Here is a 20,212-nt window from a genome sequence, read left to right as displayed (position 1 = left end):
CTGGAGTACACTTGTTGAACTCTATTATTATTACTGCAATTTCATTTACTTTGACCTTTATCTTATTTGCATTTGGAAGAAAAAGACTAAAGCCTGCCTCAAGTTTAATCACAAAAAGAAGGCCGGGTTCAGCAGTAGCCTGAGAATGTAAAGGTTGCTGGTTCCTGGAGTTGGTTGTGAATATCAAGATGTCCTTGAACCATATCTTCCCTCCCACATTCATCCCAATCACCAATCTCTCTTAGATCTCTATAAAGCATATTCCCTCCATCACTCACCCCACCTCCTTCTACGTCTGCACACTATAAATCATAGAAAGCCATAAACAACCAGCGAGCCATTAGACATGATGAGAGTCGTCGGGCCGTGGCAAATTACCAAAACAGGCCACGAGAGACAGGCAGTTTCAGCTTGTTCAGCCCGATCTTACTCTGCTCTTCTCTTGTCTCTCCTGTAATCTGTAGCGGACCCCACTTGGTTCTAAGGTTTATCTTCTGATAAAGAGGTTAAGGTGTGCCAACAACGCTATTGAAAAGACAATTGTGGTGTAGTGTAATCCCTGGAGGCTGGTAGCCATTTCTGTGACTTTTTCGTGAGCTGGCTTTTGTGTAACAGTTCTACACCTGGACAAGTGTCCCTTTCTCTGTAAAGCATAACTTGTGGCTCCATTATATTCACGCCCCAGCCAGCGTCATGCTGCATTAGCTGTGTGAAGGGCAGACTGACAAGACTGGCTGTCGTAAAATGGTTATACAAAGTTACTGCACCATGCCATTATCCTTCTCCCTTGGAGGGTACAATTCACCTTTTTTTACCCAAGATTCTGGCAGGGTATTTTCGTGCAGCCATCTACCTCTAGGGAGTTTTAACATGCCACATTTCTCAGTGACTTTCAGGTAAGTAAATCACTTCAGAGAAGTGGAGAACAATTTTCTACTGCTACCATTTATAAATCATATATCATATATTATCATATACTTATAAGTCTAAAAATGCCCAACTCTTGTTCAACTTTAAAACTGTTCTAATCAATGTTCTAATCAATCAATCCTAAATAAAATTGGATCATATGACTGCCTGTACTGTTAAAGTGGTCATCTGTAGCGACAAACCCGAGGAGAATCTTAACCAATTCTCCTCAGCTCTACAGAGCATCTTTTAGCACTTTGCTGTACGTAGAATTTTACTGTTTTGTTTCACTTTCTTGGCTCTAAGCAACCTTATTTTAAGTTGAAGCAGGAACATGTTAAACACACTGTACACTACCAAACAGCAGACGGAGGCAAGCAAAGTTAGCAACTAGCTGGTGAACATAGTGGAGCACCTAGCAGTTAAAGAGCCACATATTTCCCACAGGAGTTGGTGGAGACCAAAACAGAGCTAAAAGGAGACTTAACATTTGACTTACACTCATCAGGTGGACAGAAACATGAAAATGAATGCCAATAATGCTGTTTGCTGAATGTGTAGGCTAATATCAAGTTCCAACTGTCTGCTAACAACGCTCCCTATCTATCTATACTCTAAAGTTTCCAGAAATATGAATGAATCCAGTTTTAATGCAAGGAAATGTAACTCTTGAAAGAAGAAATAAGTTAATACACTCAATGTTTTGCTATCCTGGTCTGGTGTGACCAGTGGCATAGAATGGTAGCAAACCCTGGATAGAAATGGTTATATAACTACGAGTACTGTCTCAGTCCACTGACTATGTTAAACTATGTTTTCACATTCACATTGGCCAGTGTTAAAAAAAAGTAACACTGTAATCTCACTTTAACTCAGTTATAAATTGTATAATTTAAGTCATATGAGTGAAATTTGTGTTTGCTTTTTGGATCCACTTGTGATATTACTTTGTTATATGTTTGTAATCACTTTCTACACAGCCAATTTCATCATAATAAAAAATCCAAACCTAATTGAATTTTTACCCATCACTCCTCTTCTGCAACCCTCCCAATCTCGTCTCTTTTTCGTCTCCTTCACTCCAAAATCTTTTGACTGTCAGTCGCAACCTGCCTCTCCTCCCTCACACTATGAAAACAACCAGGAAAATGTTATATAAATCCAGCACCAAGTCCTAGATTTTCATTTGACTGTCATGTTGTGTTAGTAGACGGGCAAAAAAAAGACTGACATAAATGGGCATGCCTGGCTTGCCCGGATTTAGACTGTGATATTACACTACTGTTGTCAAACGTGTGACACAGAAGACAGCTACTCAGTTCTTTTTTTTCTACAAAGGATTCAAAAAACTATATAATGATGAATAGTCAGCTGTTCAATTTTTGTCTGAGCCCCAAAGCAAGACATAAAATGTGTATTTTACAGTCTTTACTGAAAAGAAAGTGCATACCACTGGATTAAATGGCTTTAAATGAAAAATCACAGCTATAACCAAGACATTCATCTCTTAATCCAGACTCATTAATATGTGAAGTACAGCAGCTTGTGCAATTTGGGGTTTCAAGAAGGGGTCATCTAATCAGATTTCTAGGACTTTTGTGTCTGTTTTTCAGGCCTAGATGTGTGCATTCTGCCACACATGCTGAGGATTTATAAAGCAGGCGCACCAGTCTGAAGTCACAGTTACAGTTTCAATTTATTAAGTATTTTTAAGGTAGAATTCTCAACTTATTTCATACACATCGCAAAACAAATATGAATAGACATGTCAATCAAAGTTGATAATATATTTAGGGAAGAATATCCGCCTTTGAAAAGCAGGTGTAAACAAAGCACAAATGGGATCTCATAGTCGCGCCACAAAAATATCCAGAGAGCTACTCTGAATTTGTTATGTGAAAATAAATAAACAAATAGAGCCACAACTAAATCAGATTCTTAGAAAGAAAGACAAAGCGATAATTATTAAGGTACATAAGTGATTAATATATTATATTACAGAGTGTGGGCTGGGTATGGGTTTTTATGTTCATACAAATGTAAATTTGACCATGACAGTGACATTGGAAGATCCCTAAGGCTGCAACAGCATTTACTTCAGCTGTATCAACACCATCTCCACCTCCACCTGCTGCACTCTGCGCTGCAGCTCCACCCACACCCTCTCTCCATTTTCTCATCACAGCTTGCGGCGGTTTGTGTATTTTGTGCCTCTTATTCTATTTTTCACTTTCCTTAAAGGTTACTTGTCTTCTACTAGATCAATAATATATAAGTCCTACAATACCTACAATAGTAATATTATACTTTTATGAGTAATAAACTTTCGGTCAACATAAATGTGGAGTCAAAGCAATGCATTATTATATATTTTCTAAACTTGGCACAGTCATAGAAATCCCACTGCTGAACTAGGCCTACAGTATGCACTCTCCTTCTGCTGCCTTAGTAAATCAGGAGCTAAACCCACGCAGATTGCAGCCACAGAGCACATTGGAAAATTAAGCAAATCCATAGTTTTAAATTGTTCTTTTGTATATATTTTGTATATTTTTAGTCAGCAGCTTAATAATAATAATAATAATAATAATAATAATAATGTTGTTCTAAAGTGGGTCGATTGCTATTTTGAGGCACACAGCTGCTCGTAATATTCCGTGGTTGTTAGCTACTCTTTGTCCTCCAGTGGGACACAAGGCCACACACATATTCATACCAGTTGAATATTTACACAACAATAATGAAATAATTCAGGTGACAGGTGGTTTCAAATTAGATTTTAACGACATCTTGTGGGTCCTGACACGAAAACAACAACACTATTTTTTTTTTTTTTTATGAGATTTCTTTAATGAGTGTGGGGGTAACAGATTAAAACAAAATAACCACTGTACGACACATAAATAACAATCTACCTGTCCTCTCCTCAGCTTTGAGTCCAAATCTCAAGCTGCAGGCGTCGCAGATTGCAGGCATGTTTAATTAGGCTGTGTGCCGTTCCAAAACTAAACTTACCATGCAATTCCCCAGATAAAAGCCCCCTCTTTAGAATCCCCCAAGTTAAAATCATATTGCGTCAGTGCATTTAAGACAGAGAGACGGAGCAACCTCAGAAACGATCGGTTCCCTGTGGGGATGGGTATTTTGTTTTTTGAAATAATGACAGCCTGGAAGATTATTGCATCATACTGGTAGAGGAGATTGAGCACGATAAAAGAAAGAAATTACCTCTAAGGTGGACAATGGGAATTTTCACAAACGATTGTCGAGAGATTGGTTCATTTCCTTCAAGCCTGGTGCAGGTGATGTTTTGAAAAGACTTTACTAGGCCCTCGCTAACAGTGGATGCAGCCAGGTTTTTGTACACAAAACCTGAAAAGTCTAGGTGGTCCTAGTTATATTATTCAAAGCATGGGGCTCTGTGTATTACATAATCTCTTCCGGGGGGAGGTACAGGATATATCTGTTCTCTCCTCATTCTTCACTGCTCACCTCTACAGCTCTGCCTTTTTAATTAATATCTCATGATTTTTGCAACCTTTCACTTCCTTCCCCCTCTTGCATTTTCTTCATCCTCCCCATCTCATCTTTCATTCGCCTCCATTGTGTCCCATCTTCCTGTTGAACTCCATCCCAGTCCTCTCATCCTGTACTTATTTTTATTCCCTTTCATCGCATAGTCTGTTTTTCCTTTTCATAGTCACTCCCACAGTAATAGAAGACGGCATCAACAAATGATCATCTTGATATTACAGTAACGGAGGGAGGAAAAGCAACAAGTTACATGACTACATAAACAAATCACCATAAATAACCATCCCTCTTGTCACACTGCCCCTGGCGCTGAACTACACAGCAAAGCTGCTCCAATCAGGATGCTTTGTTTCAGTCATGTGACGGCACTACTGTCCCTCTGCCTTGCTCCGTTCATGACAGGCGAGGTGAGTAAGAGAAAGAGGGCAAAAAAAATAAAGAGAGAAGAAAGAAATTGCGAGGCACAACAAGATGGAGCGAAAGAGAGGAGGATAAGGAAGGTGAAGGGAAGGAAGAGCTTCTGTGACACCATGAGAAATGGGAAGAGATAGAGGGAGGAAGCAGGTTCTGCAGAGAGAGGAGGGGTGAGAGAGAAACGAGGCTGTGAGGATGTGACAGAGACATCAAAGAGGGAGAGAAAGAGAAAACAGGGACGGGCAGGGAGAGACAGGGAGATGGATAGGAGGCCTTTGGGAGCTGCCTGTGAAGAAGAAGTAAGTGAAAACAGAGTAATGAAAATTAAAGAAAGCTCGCTACTCAATGGGCTGTGTCTCTCTCGGGAACACTCTGCCTATGCTCTGCTGCAACATGGAGAAAATATACATGATGTGATACATTTTTGGGATTTTGATTTTAGATTGTGATGTACAATTTCACTGTCTTGTGTTTGCATGTTCTTGTCATATAGATCATGAAAGTTAAAAGATAAGAGTGTTTTAAAATCAACTTTTGTGGAGTCATTTTGAACTTTAACAGCACAGGGCTGGGTGTCATTGCTACATTATCATTAATGGACTTTCAATGGTATTATATTGCGCTATTATTTTACAAACTTGCTGTACAAATCAATGATTACAATCACTTTGGTGATTAAAATGACTTAAATGAGCAATTGAATGGATTGCATTACACATTTCAATAGTTTTGTCTGATGTAGAGTAGAACACTGTTTATTGAATTGAACATCCATTTCATAATTACCATCATTACATGTGCTTGTACCTATATACATATTGGGATATAAATGCCAATAAAAAATACTGTTATTAATCCTAATTTCAACCATAATAAAGTTGCACTCGTGTTATTTAGTATTGCACTCCCATAAAGATGATAGATTTGTAAGAGACAAATAGGAGAAAGAGTGGTCCAAATCGAAACAGCAGAGGCTGAGAAATCCTGAATTTGAATCTCAAGAATGGGTTAAGCCAGCAAAAACACTAGATCTTACATATCCCACAATGCAACTCAACAGAATCAGTAGATCTTCCCTGTCTGGTAAACCCTCTGGCTTTCTGCTAAAACCTTGTAGTCTCCAAGCCGGAGCATCGATAACCCTGATGACGTCGTCTGGGTTACTTTCAAAAAGGTCCCTAAAGAGACACAGAGGACCTTATACAACTGTCAGAGGCTGAATGACACTGTGTTGATGAGTAAACTGAACTCCATGAGTCCCTTTAAAAACAGATTTGAAGTGAACCTGTCAGTTTGCAGTTCAAATCTTGAACTCATAACAACAGATTCAAGTAGATATAAAAAATGAGGGTGTGAAAAATGCAAGGGTATAAAGCTGCACTCATAATCTTTATTTAAGGGGGAGCAATTTTCAAATCTCATAAAATTGTTAACGACACTCTAAACGTTTCCCTTTCCCTCATCTTCCGCAGTGATACGAACTGACATGATTAACTAATATAGCAGCCATTACTGGAACTTGTAATGATTTTAATTCTCTCATCTCCTGGTGGAGATTCATCAATAACCAATAACAGCTGCCTGCTGATTGGTTTCACTCTAGTTTAGTTACCAGCGATGAACTACTTTGAAGATGCAAATGTTGCTATGGTAACAGTGATGTCTCCGACAGATGAGAACAAGCTAAAGTTGGTAATATTCTACAGGAAGTCTGGAATAAAACTGATCATCTAAATATGATGGTTTCTTCAGAAACAACAAAGACATTTCACAGTCTGAGAGCTCATACTGACTCAGTGTCACATTTATTATTAGAGAAAATGCTAAATCCAAATGAGAAGAAGATGGTTAGGAAACTCAAAGGATGGTTATTTCAACTTTAAGGCCAAATAACACATTGCTGTTCATATTTCAAACCAAACTCAATTCCTCATGAAATCATGTTGTTTTTTTTCAGAACAGGAAGCTACCATACCTAGACCAGCTTGTAAGAAACAGCACTGATAAGGTCTGCCAAAATTCTTCCATATTTGCAGCACTGCTGTGTATGTACTGCTGAATATAGAGCTCAGACTGAGCCACCTAGATGCTGATCTGGGGATGTTGTCACCAAAGTAATATTTAGTTACCTATTAGCTCCCCTCTAGTTACACATCCTAATTAAACAAATTGCACAGCCATGATTAGCAATGTCCAACTGAGCATGTCACACTGAGTTCCAGCCAAGATACTTGAAAGCTGTAAACGAGCGAATTGCTGTACAATGATGACAGGTTGTCCAACAGAAGGACTTTCTACAGAAGCTGAAGGACTTTGTGATGACTAATCATGTGTCACAATTCAAAAAAAACATTTTAAAAGGAGGATGGTGCTTGAAATTTGTCTGTATCCAATATGTTTTTGCTGTACAGGGAGATTTCTCATATGATAGTTCATGTCTGGCTGCGTGGGAGTAGAAGTGACATATTAATTGACACAAATTGGATTTCTAATACGGCAATCACAGCATATATGTCTGACTTTTTCACAACACAAATAAGCGACATGTACCATTCATGTCGAGTCAACCTGGCATGCAGGAGGGTTAAGTGCCTCTCAGCTCATAAACGTGCAATCTTTCAAAACTCATTTCCCTGACCCATCTGCCTGTTATTCCAGATGGGGAGAGAGGTGTTGCAGAGCTCAAGTGCAAAGTTAAGCTTTGAATGTGTCTAAACAGAACGTTTTGCAAATTAGAATAGAAATAATCTCACAACCGGAGGCAGATTTTTGCTCCTCTCTCCTTGTTCAACGACATAAAGGTCCGGTAGTCAAATATCAATAATGTATATTGATATCTGACAATAACTGGGAGTGTGTTGAGTTAATGTCACTGATGTGAAAAGACGAGCAGAACAATAGTGTGATTCTTACATAACAAGTACTACAGCAAAAAATAGACAATATGCCATGAGGCTGTTCTAAAAGCAGCAAGGTAGAGGATCCCAAATCAAATGGGAAGCGATGATATAAAATAATCACATGTCACTTGTCTTGGAGGACATACACCAGCACAGCAGACAGTTATATTAATTTAAGAGACTTATGATGGAAGGTTGTCACAGAAAATCTCACAAAAGGTCAGTGAAGAAGAAGGCATGAGATAAAAGGAGAGGCAGAGACAGAGAGTAAACTCATCTGAGACTGTTATTTCCTCAGTGAAGCGTGTGTGTGTGAGAGTGTGAAAGAGGAAGAGAGAGAGGGGAGAGTAATGCAAGGCGTCCTGAGACATCTCTCTGATTAAGGACTTTCAGCTGACATGGTAATTAAATATGGAGGAGCAGCACAATTGTTCACACACACACACACACACACACACACACACACACACACACACACACACACACACACATTCAGCTTTCCACTCACAACACTTAACGCTCTGGTTAACTGTGTATAATTTACCAGAAGGGGTCATTTGCTAATGGTTAAATTGTCACTCTCTCTCACACACACACACACACAAACTCATCATGTGCATTCTCCAAATTCACATATGCATGAATTTTACACTTTGCACAGAAGCACAGATAATCATTTGAATTTGTGCAGCACACACACACACACACACACACACACACACACACACACACACACACACACACACACACACACACACACACACACACACACACAGAGCCTCTCACCTCTACAAAGATGAAACATGGGATGATGGAGTAGCTGCGCAGGGTGTTGTTGGACGCCATCTTGTCTCCTGTTGGGAGACTTCTCCTCTCAGGATTCACAGCTGCTCACTCTGCAAAGATGGGAACATAAAAGAGTTCACAATGTGATAACAGAAATGCACTGATGACATTTCTACCTATTACACCACATATATGTTATTACTGCAGGAGTACTCAGGGAAATATTGATGAGAACCCATCACCTACAGCTCAAAAGTGTATTGCTATCACAGATTATAACATTTCAAAGGCTTGATGATACTTAATTGGACTTTCTCATGTCTATATAAAATAATAAAGACAGAATAGTAGATGAGGTGAGGTAGCTGTGCTATGAGAAAGCAACAAATGAGCAAAGGATCATGTCTGTCAAAATCGCTACATTTGAGAAGCTGAGTTTGAAAAGCAGCTCTAGCCTATAGTCTGTCATCCTCCATCCATATTTGAGCGGAAAAGGACAAGCAGAACAGCTCAAATGACCTTTTTCTTTTGCAAATTTCCTCTGGGGGATTCCAGGAACTCCCAGAGCAGCTAGAAGATTCATTCCCAGCATTGTGTCCTAGGTCTACCCTTGGGTCTCCTCCCAGTCAGTCAGCCAAAGAGCGGTGGGCTGGAGGTTCCCTTAATGGTTGCCACAGCCAAGCCTGGTAGTGGAACCTGGAGGCTCTTCTGTAAGGGCTGCAACTAACAATCACTGTCATACTTGTTTACTTTTTTTGATTAGTCAATTAATGTTTTAGTCTTTAAAATGTCAACTAATTGTAATAAATGCCCACCATAAATTCCCAGAGGCAACGTTTTCAAATTGTTTGAGTTTAACGGATTAATCACACTACACTTCCTGTAGCTGGACTGCATTCACCTGAAAGAGCAACCAGGACTCATCGGTCTCACCACCTGCAAGAGGAGCAGGGATCGGATTGAAAGGGGCAGGGTTGGGGCAGATCCAGGCTTTGAGGACATATATAGATACATATACATACTGTATATACATACATACATCTATATACATGCTATATACAAATATAGACTTTTTAATGCAAGAACAAAACTGAATTCAGATGGTCTCAAAATGCAAATGCACACAAAATGGACTTTCCTATTATGTTACTACTCTCTGGTTGTTAGCAACCACACAGAGAGAACTGATCTCCCGCACTCAAACAAAGTATCTGGCTCTGCTTCCTTCTTTCCTCATCTTTTACTGCATTTCATTATAGCTTCTAATTGTCACAAACAATAACATGCACTTTCCCCAAGGAGTATAGTGAGCTTGTTAGTGAGAGCGGGAATCAATTAGAAAATACGTAGTGAATAAGAGTAAAGTAAAACTGCCGTCATATTTGCTTTTCTGGCCGGAGACGAGTCTGAAATTGCTTGTCACTCACTCGTAGCATTGTTTTCAGTTGCTGAGGGCTGACAGTGTAAGTGGGAGGTATATTGCAGTGGGTGTAGATTAGGTGGGTATTAAAAGTGGTACTGAAAAGCCAGAAATTCCAGTATCTGCTGTAGTAGCCTAATTGTTAACTTATTGGTATTATTTAATAAAGCTATGACCCCCTGCAGATATTTAATGCACATAAATATGTTTTACAGGACTGTAATCGTACTTAATTCTCCATTAAGGAGTAACATTGTGTCTTATTTGAGCTCTGTCTCTCTTTCATACTGTGCAATTCTGAATAATGAAAGGCAGAGACTGTGGAGAGGAGTGTGGAGAGGAGGAGGTTTGTTGGGGAGCCAAGTTGGAGAGAAAAGGAGCAGTGGAGTGTTCCAAATACCTAATTTAATTTTTTTTTTAACCATGCTTCTTTTTGTACTAAATAATGAATTGTCATTGAACGCTGGCTGTTCATTTTAACCACTAGAGAGACGATTAAGTCTCAGTTCAATATCAAGATACCATATTTCTGCTCAAATGTCGAAGAGATTACTGTGTTTGTCGTATTTTATATGTAAATTCACATTACCGGATAGCAGTTAACATTCAAAAATGGCTTTTAGTATGGAGGTTTTTTTTGTGATAAAATGTTCTTATCTGAACAAAGCAGCACAAGATTCAACAAAAATCCCGGACAAAAGAGTCGGACTGATAACAAGGATGACAGCAGCAGTCAGAATCTCACAGAGCTCAAAGGCGATATCAGTGTAAATATGGAAAATATAAATAGAACCTCATTAATGGCCACATTTACCCTTTTAGAAACATGTGGGTAGGTTATTTTTACTGAAAGTATATAGCCTACTGATACTGTACTTTTACTTTGATTAGTTTTTCTCAACATTTGTCTGGTAAGTAACTTCCGTCTATGAATCTATGAATGAATCTAGTGTAAGAAAGTCAAGATAAAGTTTCAGCAACAAAGTCAAACTAAAGAATCTGTACATCAGTCAGATATATACTGCCCTGTTGTCCAGCTAAATGGATGCCGCAGAATATTAGAAATGTGTCAATTATTTGTGTTTTCAATGAAGTTATTTATCCACAAAAAAAACACTGAGGTCAAACTTGACCTTTGACCCTTTTTTGGAAGTTAAGGTATCTGCATAATAACATGAGTTCCTGCCAAAGCAAATGGCATTAACTTACATTTGAACCACTCACACCGTTAACTGATCGCTATATAAAATCAGCGCATGATAATAATGACAACTTATACATAAATCTATTGATCATAGCACAATTAGGCAAGCAGTTTGATTTTGTTTGTCAAGTAGTGGACCTAAGCTAGCTAACAAGTAATTTCAGTAGATAATAGATAATAGATCATTTCTATTTATCACTGTCTTCCTTATAGCCTAACGTAATCTTTCTTACCTCGATCTTGGTTCTGCATTTCAAAAACATCTCCACCAACATGTTATCTTGGGCCATTCTTAACAGTTAGCTCCATCACTTTTTGCTTTCAAACTTTATTCAAGCTACTGTGTATGTGTGTCTGAAATGTTTTGATGATGGATATGAATAACTGTAATAGATGTTAAGGTTTTCTGCATTGGCTTTTCTGGGTGTTTTGAAAGATTACAGCAAAATCAACCCAGTGTTTTTTCCAGAAAACAACAAAATTGACTCAAGATATTTGCCACAAGATAAAAGAGAATAAATGTTTGAATGTTCCAAAATTGACAATAACCCATTTTCAAATTGATGTAGAGTGAGTCAGCAATCATTTACTGTCAATCTTTCACATGTTTTAATATTATTATATGGTAATAAGGATGCAGGAATACTTGCTACAAATACATCAGTTAAAAGGATAAAATTGTGGTATTCTGGCAACAAATCTTGTACAATCTTGCTGCAATTGGCACTTACACCTAAATTACTACTTCATTAGCACACACTAGTCAAGAATTAGTTTTAAAGCAATAGTTAGACATTTCGGGAAAAACACTTCTTGCTGAAAGTTATATGAGGATTCAGGCTAGGGTTTGGGTAAGATTGATACCACTGTCATACGTTTTCATAAAAATATAAGGTTACAGCCATTCTGTCCACGTGTCTGAAGGTAACAAAATCCACCTCCAAGCTCCACTAAAAGTCACAAAGTAACACATTAGAACCTGACAGGTTTTAGTTGTTTCATGGAGTAGCTGTTTTCCCATTTCTAGTTTTTGCCTTCCATAGAGTCTGCCATGTTGAGCTGCCATATTTCTATGGTAACGCAGAACCGACAAACCCAACATTCGCTCTAAATGCGTTCAAGCGTTTCACAGCCACCGTAGATTCTCCTTTGGGCTTGGAAGGGGAAGGTTAACTTTGCCTGAGCTTTGCCTTAAGTTGTCTATATATTCAAGATTTTTATGTTTCCTCGAAAGCCCACAGAGATTTCCTTAACATGTCATGTATCATAAGCACAGACTGCAAAGCTCCTTCTGCTACTGAAGACCTCACATGAAGTTCCACTAACGGAGGAAGACACTAGTAAGTACTCTCATCCCAATCAGTCATTAGACACGGACAGACAGTGATGCTGGCAGGTCTAATCAGTAACTAAGTGCCTGTCCCATCTCATTTAACACTCAATCCAGGCTAATCAACCCGATATTAGATGGAAACAATCTGACCATCAGTCAGTCTTGAAGCTCTTCACCCACTGGGATAAAAGGTTCAGCAAAAAAAAGTCGTTCTAATGTCTGTATATGAAACACAAGGCAGCACAATGACCTGCCAACCTACCATGTGGCACTGAAAATTTTAACGCCTGTGCATGTGTGACTTGTGATAAAGCTGCAGAATTAACACTTAACCTTATTAACCCTCAAAATAAAATGTTGTAATTTATATTGATATAGGAAGATCAGTGCAAACATCAAATCAGCGTCAACTACAGAGCTAATAGAGACCCCACTCTGCCGTTCAAGGACACTTCAGCAGGGCGGACCGCTGTCAGGTGAAGTTGAACTTAAGTGTTCCAGTTGATGGATGGTCTCACAGTTCACCAAAACTCTGAACAGCGAGCACCCACCTGTAAAGTCAAACCATCCATAAATCCATATAAAAAACACTACTGCTAGACATTCATGCCATCCGTCTCAGTGCACATTAACACTGTGATATCAGCCTCCAGTGACTCAGTGACTTTTCAGATTAAGGCAGGTAGGGAAGCATCAACTACAGAGAGGAAATTGAGTAGTCATGCTTGTAATGTAGTAAAAAAAAGACCCCAAAATGAAATGACCACACTAATCACATTTACACTGTCATACTTCTGATACTCAAAGATATGTGGCATTTCTTTAATCTTCTCTACAACCACTAACATGAATTAAATTATTCATAATTTCTGAAGCTTTCTCCACTGAACCACGATTTTATCAAGCCATTCAAATGGAAACAGTTCATGTCGCCAACTGTGATTTTTATCTCCGAGTAAAAGTTGATTGGAGTTTTTCTGTAATCTACAGCACTGTTCCCTATACACACAGTGGTAATGAGCAACATATTAAGACTGCAGATTAGATTATAAGTGGTGCACATTAACTATAATTTACTTGACCCCAAGGGTGGGCCTCACTGAATGCCATAGTTTTACCACAACAATGATTATGTGCAGCCTATGATACACGCTATATCACAAGACAAACACCTGCAATTGTAGTATTTGGAAATTTTAAAAAAAAGTCCAAAAAAGAACGAAGAAATATATTTAAAAGCAGAATCAGTCACACTAAGTAACTGTATTTTGAAGTTTTACACGTTTACAATCTGTAGTTTCAGAAAACTGTTAAAAAATGGACATATACCCATCAGACTAACTTTGATGTGTTTGCTCATTTGCACGAGTTTGTTTAGGAGTGAAAGCTGTCAATCAAACTCTTGCACAGACAAAAAAACTGGACAGAAATCACCTAAAAAGGTGGGTCTGGATCTGTTTCCAATCGGACTGGTGACAGGATTGTGTTGTAGTAGAAGCAAAATGTTGAATTAAAAAGCTAAACTACTATTACATTCAACTGCTGATCATGGGAACTGTCAAGGAAGCAATATGTGTTAGCAAACTGAACTGTGGATGTTGCGATCAAAGTATACAGTATGCACCTTAACCACTAGGCCACCAGATAGCCCAGCAAACAACAGCAACATATTGACGGAACTACAGATTTCCCCTGATCAACAAAGTGTTACAGAGGTAAAACAGAGTGTGCTGTGATTGTGCTTGCTCCATGTATTTTGTCAGTCCCTCCCCCTTATAAAGTCGGTGAAACATATAGCAAAGACAAACCAATGACATATACAAGGTCCACTTGGATTCATGATGATAATGCTCATAGTTAATTATTTGTAACAGATAAACATATAATGCACAGTGAAGCATTGCATGACTTACCTGTCACTGCAATTCTGTTTCTCTACTATGCAGCACAGGATGACAGTCACCAAAACTGTCCAATAAATTAGTTACCTATCTGTTCATACATTATAATGCAGTGTTTACACCAACTGAACCAAACTGCAGGTATGTAAATGATGTCCAACTAATTGTGTGTTTGGGGTTTTTTACACTACTGATGACATCGCTCTTCCTACTCAAGTTACTGAATTAGTACCACAGAGGGCTATTATGACGACATACAGTAATTTGAATGCAAGAAAACATGATAATAATCAAGTTGCATTTTATTTTGTAGTAACAAAAGCAGAAACAGTGACTGCCTGAAAAGTAGAACTAGTTATTAGCAACAGTTATCTTATTCAAAGTGGCTACAAACTTGAAATCTTTTGGGACGGGTGGTCTAGTTTTGAGAAAGACTCAAAAACTGTGTAGCCTAAGCTTTTATTTTGTTTTGTTCTGTGGGCAATGCTGCAGAGGGAATAGACAAAAAATGGCAATTTGACAGTTGGACTGTGAGCTTGATGATTTGACTGGGGGCTCCGTGACAGATGATTCGAATCAGAAAATTTAAGGGGGCCGTGCACAGTGTCAGAGAGTTTATACTACATTCATTTATTTCACACTCACTCAGAACAGCCTCGCAGCTCAAAGGAGTCACGGCGCTGAACAATTGGACCTAGTCACAGTCCTAGTTACAGTCTTAACGTGATTTCTCTTTTTCTCTAGCCTCGGGACATCGCAGTTTCAAAAGATGTTCCAAGGATCATAACCAAGGAGCATTTTTCTTCCAATTCCAAGAGCTAGTTAATTACAGTCAGATGAAAGGTGATCAGATCGTCTTCCCTGAGGCGAGCTCATCAAACGAGCCGCCTACAGGCCTTGTCAGGATTCATCAGCATCTCCTCTCCACTCAGCCAGCCTGTGATGACTTTGTCTAGACCTGACTGCTGTCCTCTCAGAGACGACAGGAGTGGACTGTGAAATATTGAGCCCAGAAATATCATCTGACTGACCAACTCCTGGTCTCCAGCTGGGTTGTTCTGCCTGACGGTGATGACTGTCTGAATGTGGCTAAACTGTCAGAATGACAGAGTTGGTGATAGAGCTGGGAGTCAAATGCTCGGCATGGAAAAATGAAATATTACCTTCTGTTATCACTGCCAGCATGGTGGTGGTGCAGCCCCGTGTCCTTCTCTCCTTCTGTACTTGAACAGAGGAGCATCGGTTATTGAACTCTACAGCTCTTGCACCACTCATAACGGTTTCAACTATTTTCGACCTCTATGAGAGCAAACTGATATTTAAATTATTTAACCATATGTGACGTGTTCCATCAAAATGAGTCGGATGTCGCAGCGGCCCGTTTATGTAGAAACACATTTTTACAGGAAAATACAATTTTGGGCTATTTTCAGTTTTTACATGTTTCTAATTAAATAAAGTCTATGCTTTAATACAATGTCAAAATTAATGTAAAATACAAAGGATAAATATAGCTAGCATAAATAAAACGAAACAGGTGTCAGATTTCAAAACACCGGCTAGCGTGTTTGTGTCATCTGCGTCATCTGTCAACTGTCAGTTTAGACCGACACGGACACAGAGACAGATTGACAGATTAACAGATTGACAGATTGACAGACTAGACAAAATGAATTTTCGCGATGACGACATTGCTCGACTTTTAAATTCAATTCCTGTAAGACATGCTACTTCAGACAACAACTGGATCGACCTTATTACGGACTATTTCACCGCACCGGCAGCTGAGAGTGACAGCGGCGGCTCGACCTCCGAGTCTGACTCGGTTTTTGCGCCACCAACACCAGCCGGCTCCAATCGTGATGGCGAAGAAAGTGAGTGTGACGGAGGCGAGGAGGAAGATATTCCACTCATGGCTGACCCGGTGGTAGCATACAATGTCTCTGATTATAATTATGTAAAGCACTTTAAATTGTAAGTTTATTTATTTGAATATAAACTGTTTATAAATGTCTTTCAATTCATTTGGAATATGGCGGAATGTTGATTGCTATCTTTAGAGCCCTTTTTCTCAATAACAAGGTTTGGTGACAGTCGACCTTTGGAAGGGCATGTCTCATACAATTTTAGAGTAGAAAAATTATTTTGGTATCGCCATATAGCTGAGACTTTCCTCTTTACGGCCATGAAGAAACTAAATGTGTTTCTGGTCAAAGTGACTCAAATGTCACATATTTTATTCATCTATCGAGCAAAACTCCAAACGTCGCTGATTTCAGCTTGTCCACGGGAGGATTTGCTGCTTTCCCTGTTTTAAATCACTGTAAACTGAATGTGGCATTTAAGGCTGTTGGTTGGACATAGCAAGCTATCTTGTATAGTGTCACCATGAGGTGGGCTCCGTGATGGACATTTTATTTTCTTTACTAGAATAATTTATTAAGCAGTTAACCAAAACATTCATTTGTAAATTACATCGCAGCTCTAGAGGATACATATACAGTTTTAATGTGACCTTACGGATATGGTTAGATTTGTTTTTCGGGAAATTCCCTTTCTTGCTGAGAGTTATACGACCAGATTGATACCACGCTCATATCTTAACCCTTGTAGGCTATTGTCGCAAATTCGCCTCAAACCGCTTCTGGTCTTGATGTAGCCAAGGTGGCATATGTATCCCACTAATGCCTGTTGATGCATATCCCACACATACCAAGGATTGTATTGGAATCACTTTTCGCATCTAGTGGTCGAATGTGAACTACATCCGGTTGATGAAACAGGAAGTGTCGGCTCGGCAGAGCACATGAATTTTTGGCAGTTAAATTCAGAAAATTTTCCAAATTTGAGGTAAATTGTGCTAAAATAAAAATACATACCAGCGTATTGGTTGCTTCTACTGCTGATATATTGGAATAGACTACATGTGACAAAAATTGTGGAAGTTATTTGCAAATTTAGGTTTGTCGCATTTTTGCTACATTAGGCATTATAGCTAATGTAGCTAATGGCTGTAATGAATATTGAATTTAGTAGAAATTCTTTTTCCTGTGCATATATTTCAAATGGTTTGATAAATTTAGCTCCTAATTAACTTCTATAATTATTGTAAGATTCAAGATTCAAGATTCAAAGTGTATATTGTCATGTGCACGTAAGGAAAACATGTTTCCCTGTACAATCAAATTCTTTATTTGCTGTCCACAATGAATGTCAGTACAAGTAGCAGTATAAAGGTATAAACTAGATAAATAATAAGTAACAGCACTATGTAAAAATATAATATAAAATATAACTATGCAGAAATAGAAATATAGACTATGTACAACTGTATGTGCAGAGTAAGTGTGCAACATTGAATTATGTCCAAAATTATTAATTATTATTAAATTATTGTAAGGGCCGAATGTATTAAAATGTTCAGTGCAATGTTCACCTGTGCTATGTTGTTAAACTATGTTGTTATTCATGTAAAGCCTTGTTGCAGCATTAGCAGCATCAATAAAATAATCTACATGGAAATTTGTTTACTTAATATTATGCCCAATTATGCCTAATGTGTAATTTGCATCATAGCTAATTTATATCTATTGTATGTGTTATTCAAATTAACAATCTCCACTTAATTTAGCATCTGCTTGAATGCAAAAACACAAAAATTTATATAACTGTAAATAAATTTAGGTAAATATGAAGGGTAAATATGAAGCTACAGCCAGCAGCCAGTGAGCTTAGTTTAGCACAAAGACAGAGGGAAGCAGCTAGCCTGGCTCAGTCAGAAATTAAGAAAATCCAGCACCTCTAAAGCTTTACACGTTATATGTTGTTTGTTTGGAGTCTTGCTGTCATCTTGAGACCATGAACCTGCAGAACCTCTAGGACGTTTCTGCTCCCTGCCAAGAAATAGTCGAGCAGCACATACATATAACAAATGAGATAAAACTGCTAGTGAACTTTACATTCTGTTCCCTTTGGACAGAGCCTGCAGGCTAGGCTAGGCAGGGTTTCCCCCTATTTCCCATGTTTATGTTAAGCTAAGATAACCAGCTGCTGGCTTTAGCTTTATTTTTAACAGAAAGATATCTCTCTAACTCTCATCAAGAAGAGCAAATCTGCATACTTCCCAAAATGTCAAACTATTCACTACTGTCTGATTCATCTGTTATTGTTACGCATAATGACAGAGAAAATGACAGCATGGGCAGCTTTAGACTCTTTTGCAGAGAGGCAGAACAGCTTTTACTGACACGCAATGTGACTGGACCTTACAGACCTGTTTTACAGAGCTCCCTCTGTATGTATAAATCCCCATTAATATTACAGTAATACTGCCTTAGATGTTTTCTATAGGTTGACGTAGAGACAATTATCATGATCTCTTTTTGTATAAATGTGGCTATTTTCAGATATTTTTTTGCATGAATATCAAGAAACATGTTTTGCTGGGAATTATGCCAACTCAGCATGGCAACCTGCGCACAAACCTACCCTACAATGATGCCTTTTTATTTGACAACAGAAAAATCATCAGAGTTTTTGGATGCTGAAAATTCTCCTGCTGTCACCAAATGGTTATTTTTCACATTTATTATACAACCCATATAGACCATAAATTGTTGACTTCTTCCTGAAATCATAAAGGTTCATGGCCAACAATGTATATAGATCTCATTTTTAATTCCTCATCTGCACAACAATGAGCACTCTCTACTCTCTCACACAGGAAGAAAGAAGTCCCATGGCTACCACTCTTGCCAATGGAGCATCTTTGTTGCTATAAATAGCTGGTTTTCATGCTTCCCTTGTGGCTTTCCTAAAAGTTATTTGTGGGAAATCAATCTAATTTGTCTATAGAAAACAGTATTAATGGGGGTTTCTCACAAATCACTGCCCATGCACATTCATTCCATTAGCACTGCATTCTTGTTTAATGTTAAGGAGTCTGTTAACATCACCCGTGGATGGATGGAAGGGTCACAATCTTCCATTAAACCATCTTTTAGAAGAATATCCATCTCAACTATGTCAGGCTGTGATGACGTACGCGCACATACGACTGTGTTAACATAAAATAACGTCATCTATCCTCTCCTATCTGCCCTCAGAGCTTAGCATCAGACAGGACAGTGACTCACAGCAGATAGAGCAAATACACAGAGAAACAGAAAGAGACAGAAAAGACATGGGAAACACAAACAGGAGGAAAACAAGAAAAAGTAAGGTTTAAATTATTTTTAAGAAGGTTGTTCATTTGGGGGAGAAGACATTTTGCTACATCTTGTGGGACATGCTGCTTGTCATTTCAAGCAGGAGTTGTAGACAAAGTCTTTATAAACAGTTTTTCTTTATACTGGCAGACACAGTTCTTGGTGCCTACACAAATCACACCTACAATTTGCACATATGGAAAGTTATATTTAGGGTTCAACATACAGTATATGTATTTTGAAAAGGCCCATTCTGTTTCTTAGATATTAAAACTGACGGGGCTCATTCATTATGTTTAATGACAGATATCCAACATCATTAATTTAGTCAGTTACAAAATAACCAATTACCAGTGCAATTCCCCTTTGCAATAAAATTGTTTAAATAAACAAAGTGAGCCGAGGAAATGTTAGAAGTGCATAATTAAAAAGAGATCTGCTGTTGAAAAAAAAACACTCATTACTCTACAGAAAATATGATTTGAACAACCCAAGCCACATTTTATTTTAGTTTCACAGGAGTGATACTGAGCCTTTTTTTTTATCTCATTGAAGATATTCAACAGCTTTGTCAACATTAGCAATCAAATCTCATTAACTCACT

At 38.4% G+C, this 20,212-nt stretch overlaps 1 protein-coding gene across 5 annotated transcripts in view; it reads right to left on the bottom strand.

The window, feature by feature from the left end:
- plppr1 (phospholipid phosphatase related 1) overlaps nucleotides 1–20,212 on the bottom strand; it is a 73,510-nt gene that overhangs the window by 21,687 nt on the left and 31,611 nt on the right. For all 5 annotated transcript variants that reach the window (XM_051413415.1, XM_051413419.1, XM_051413418.1 and 2 more), the window contains exon 2: nucleotides 8,544–8,653. In XM_051413415.1, the coding sequence (XP_051269375.1) occupies nucleotides 8,544–8,603 (60 nt within the window). In that variant the 5' untranslated portion in view covers nucleotides 8,604–8,653. The remainder of the gene's footprint in view (nucleotides 1–8,543; nucleotides 8,654–20,212) is intronic.

This window comes from Dicentrarchus labrax, unplaced genomic scaffold, assembly GCF_905237075.1.
Source record: "Dicentrarchus labrax unplaced genomic scaffold, dlabrax2021, whole genome shotgun sequence".
NCBI classification, from domain to species: domain Eukaryota; kingdom Metazoa; phylum Chordata; class Actinopteri; family Moronidae; genus Dicentrarchus; species Dicentrarchus labrax.
Note: the sequence above shows the minus strand (reverse complement) of the source record. Positions and strands in the feature narration are given on the sequence as shown.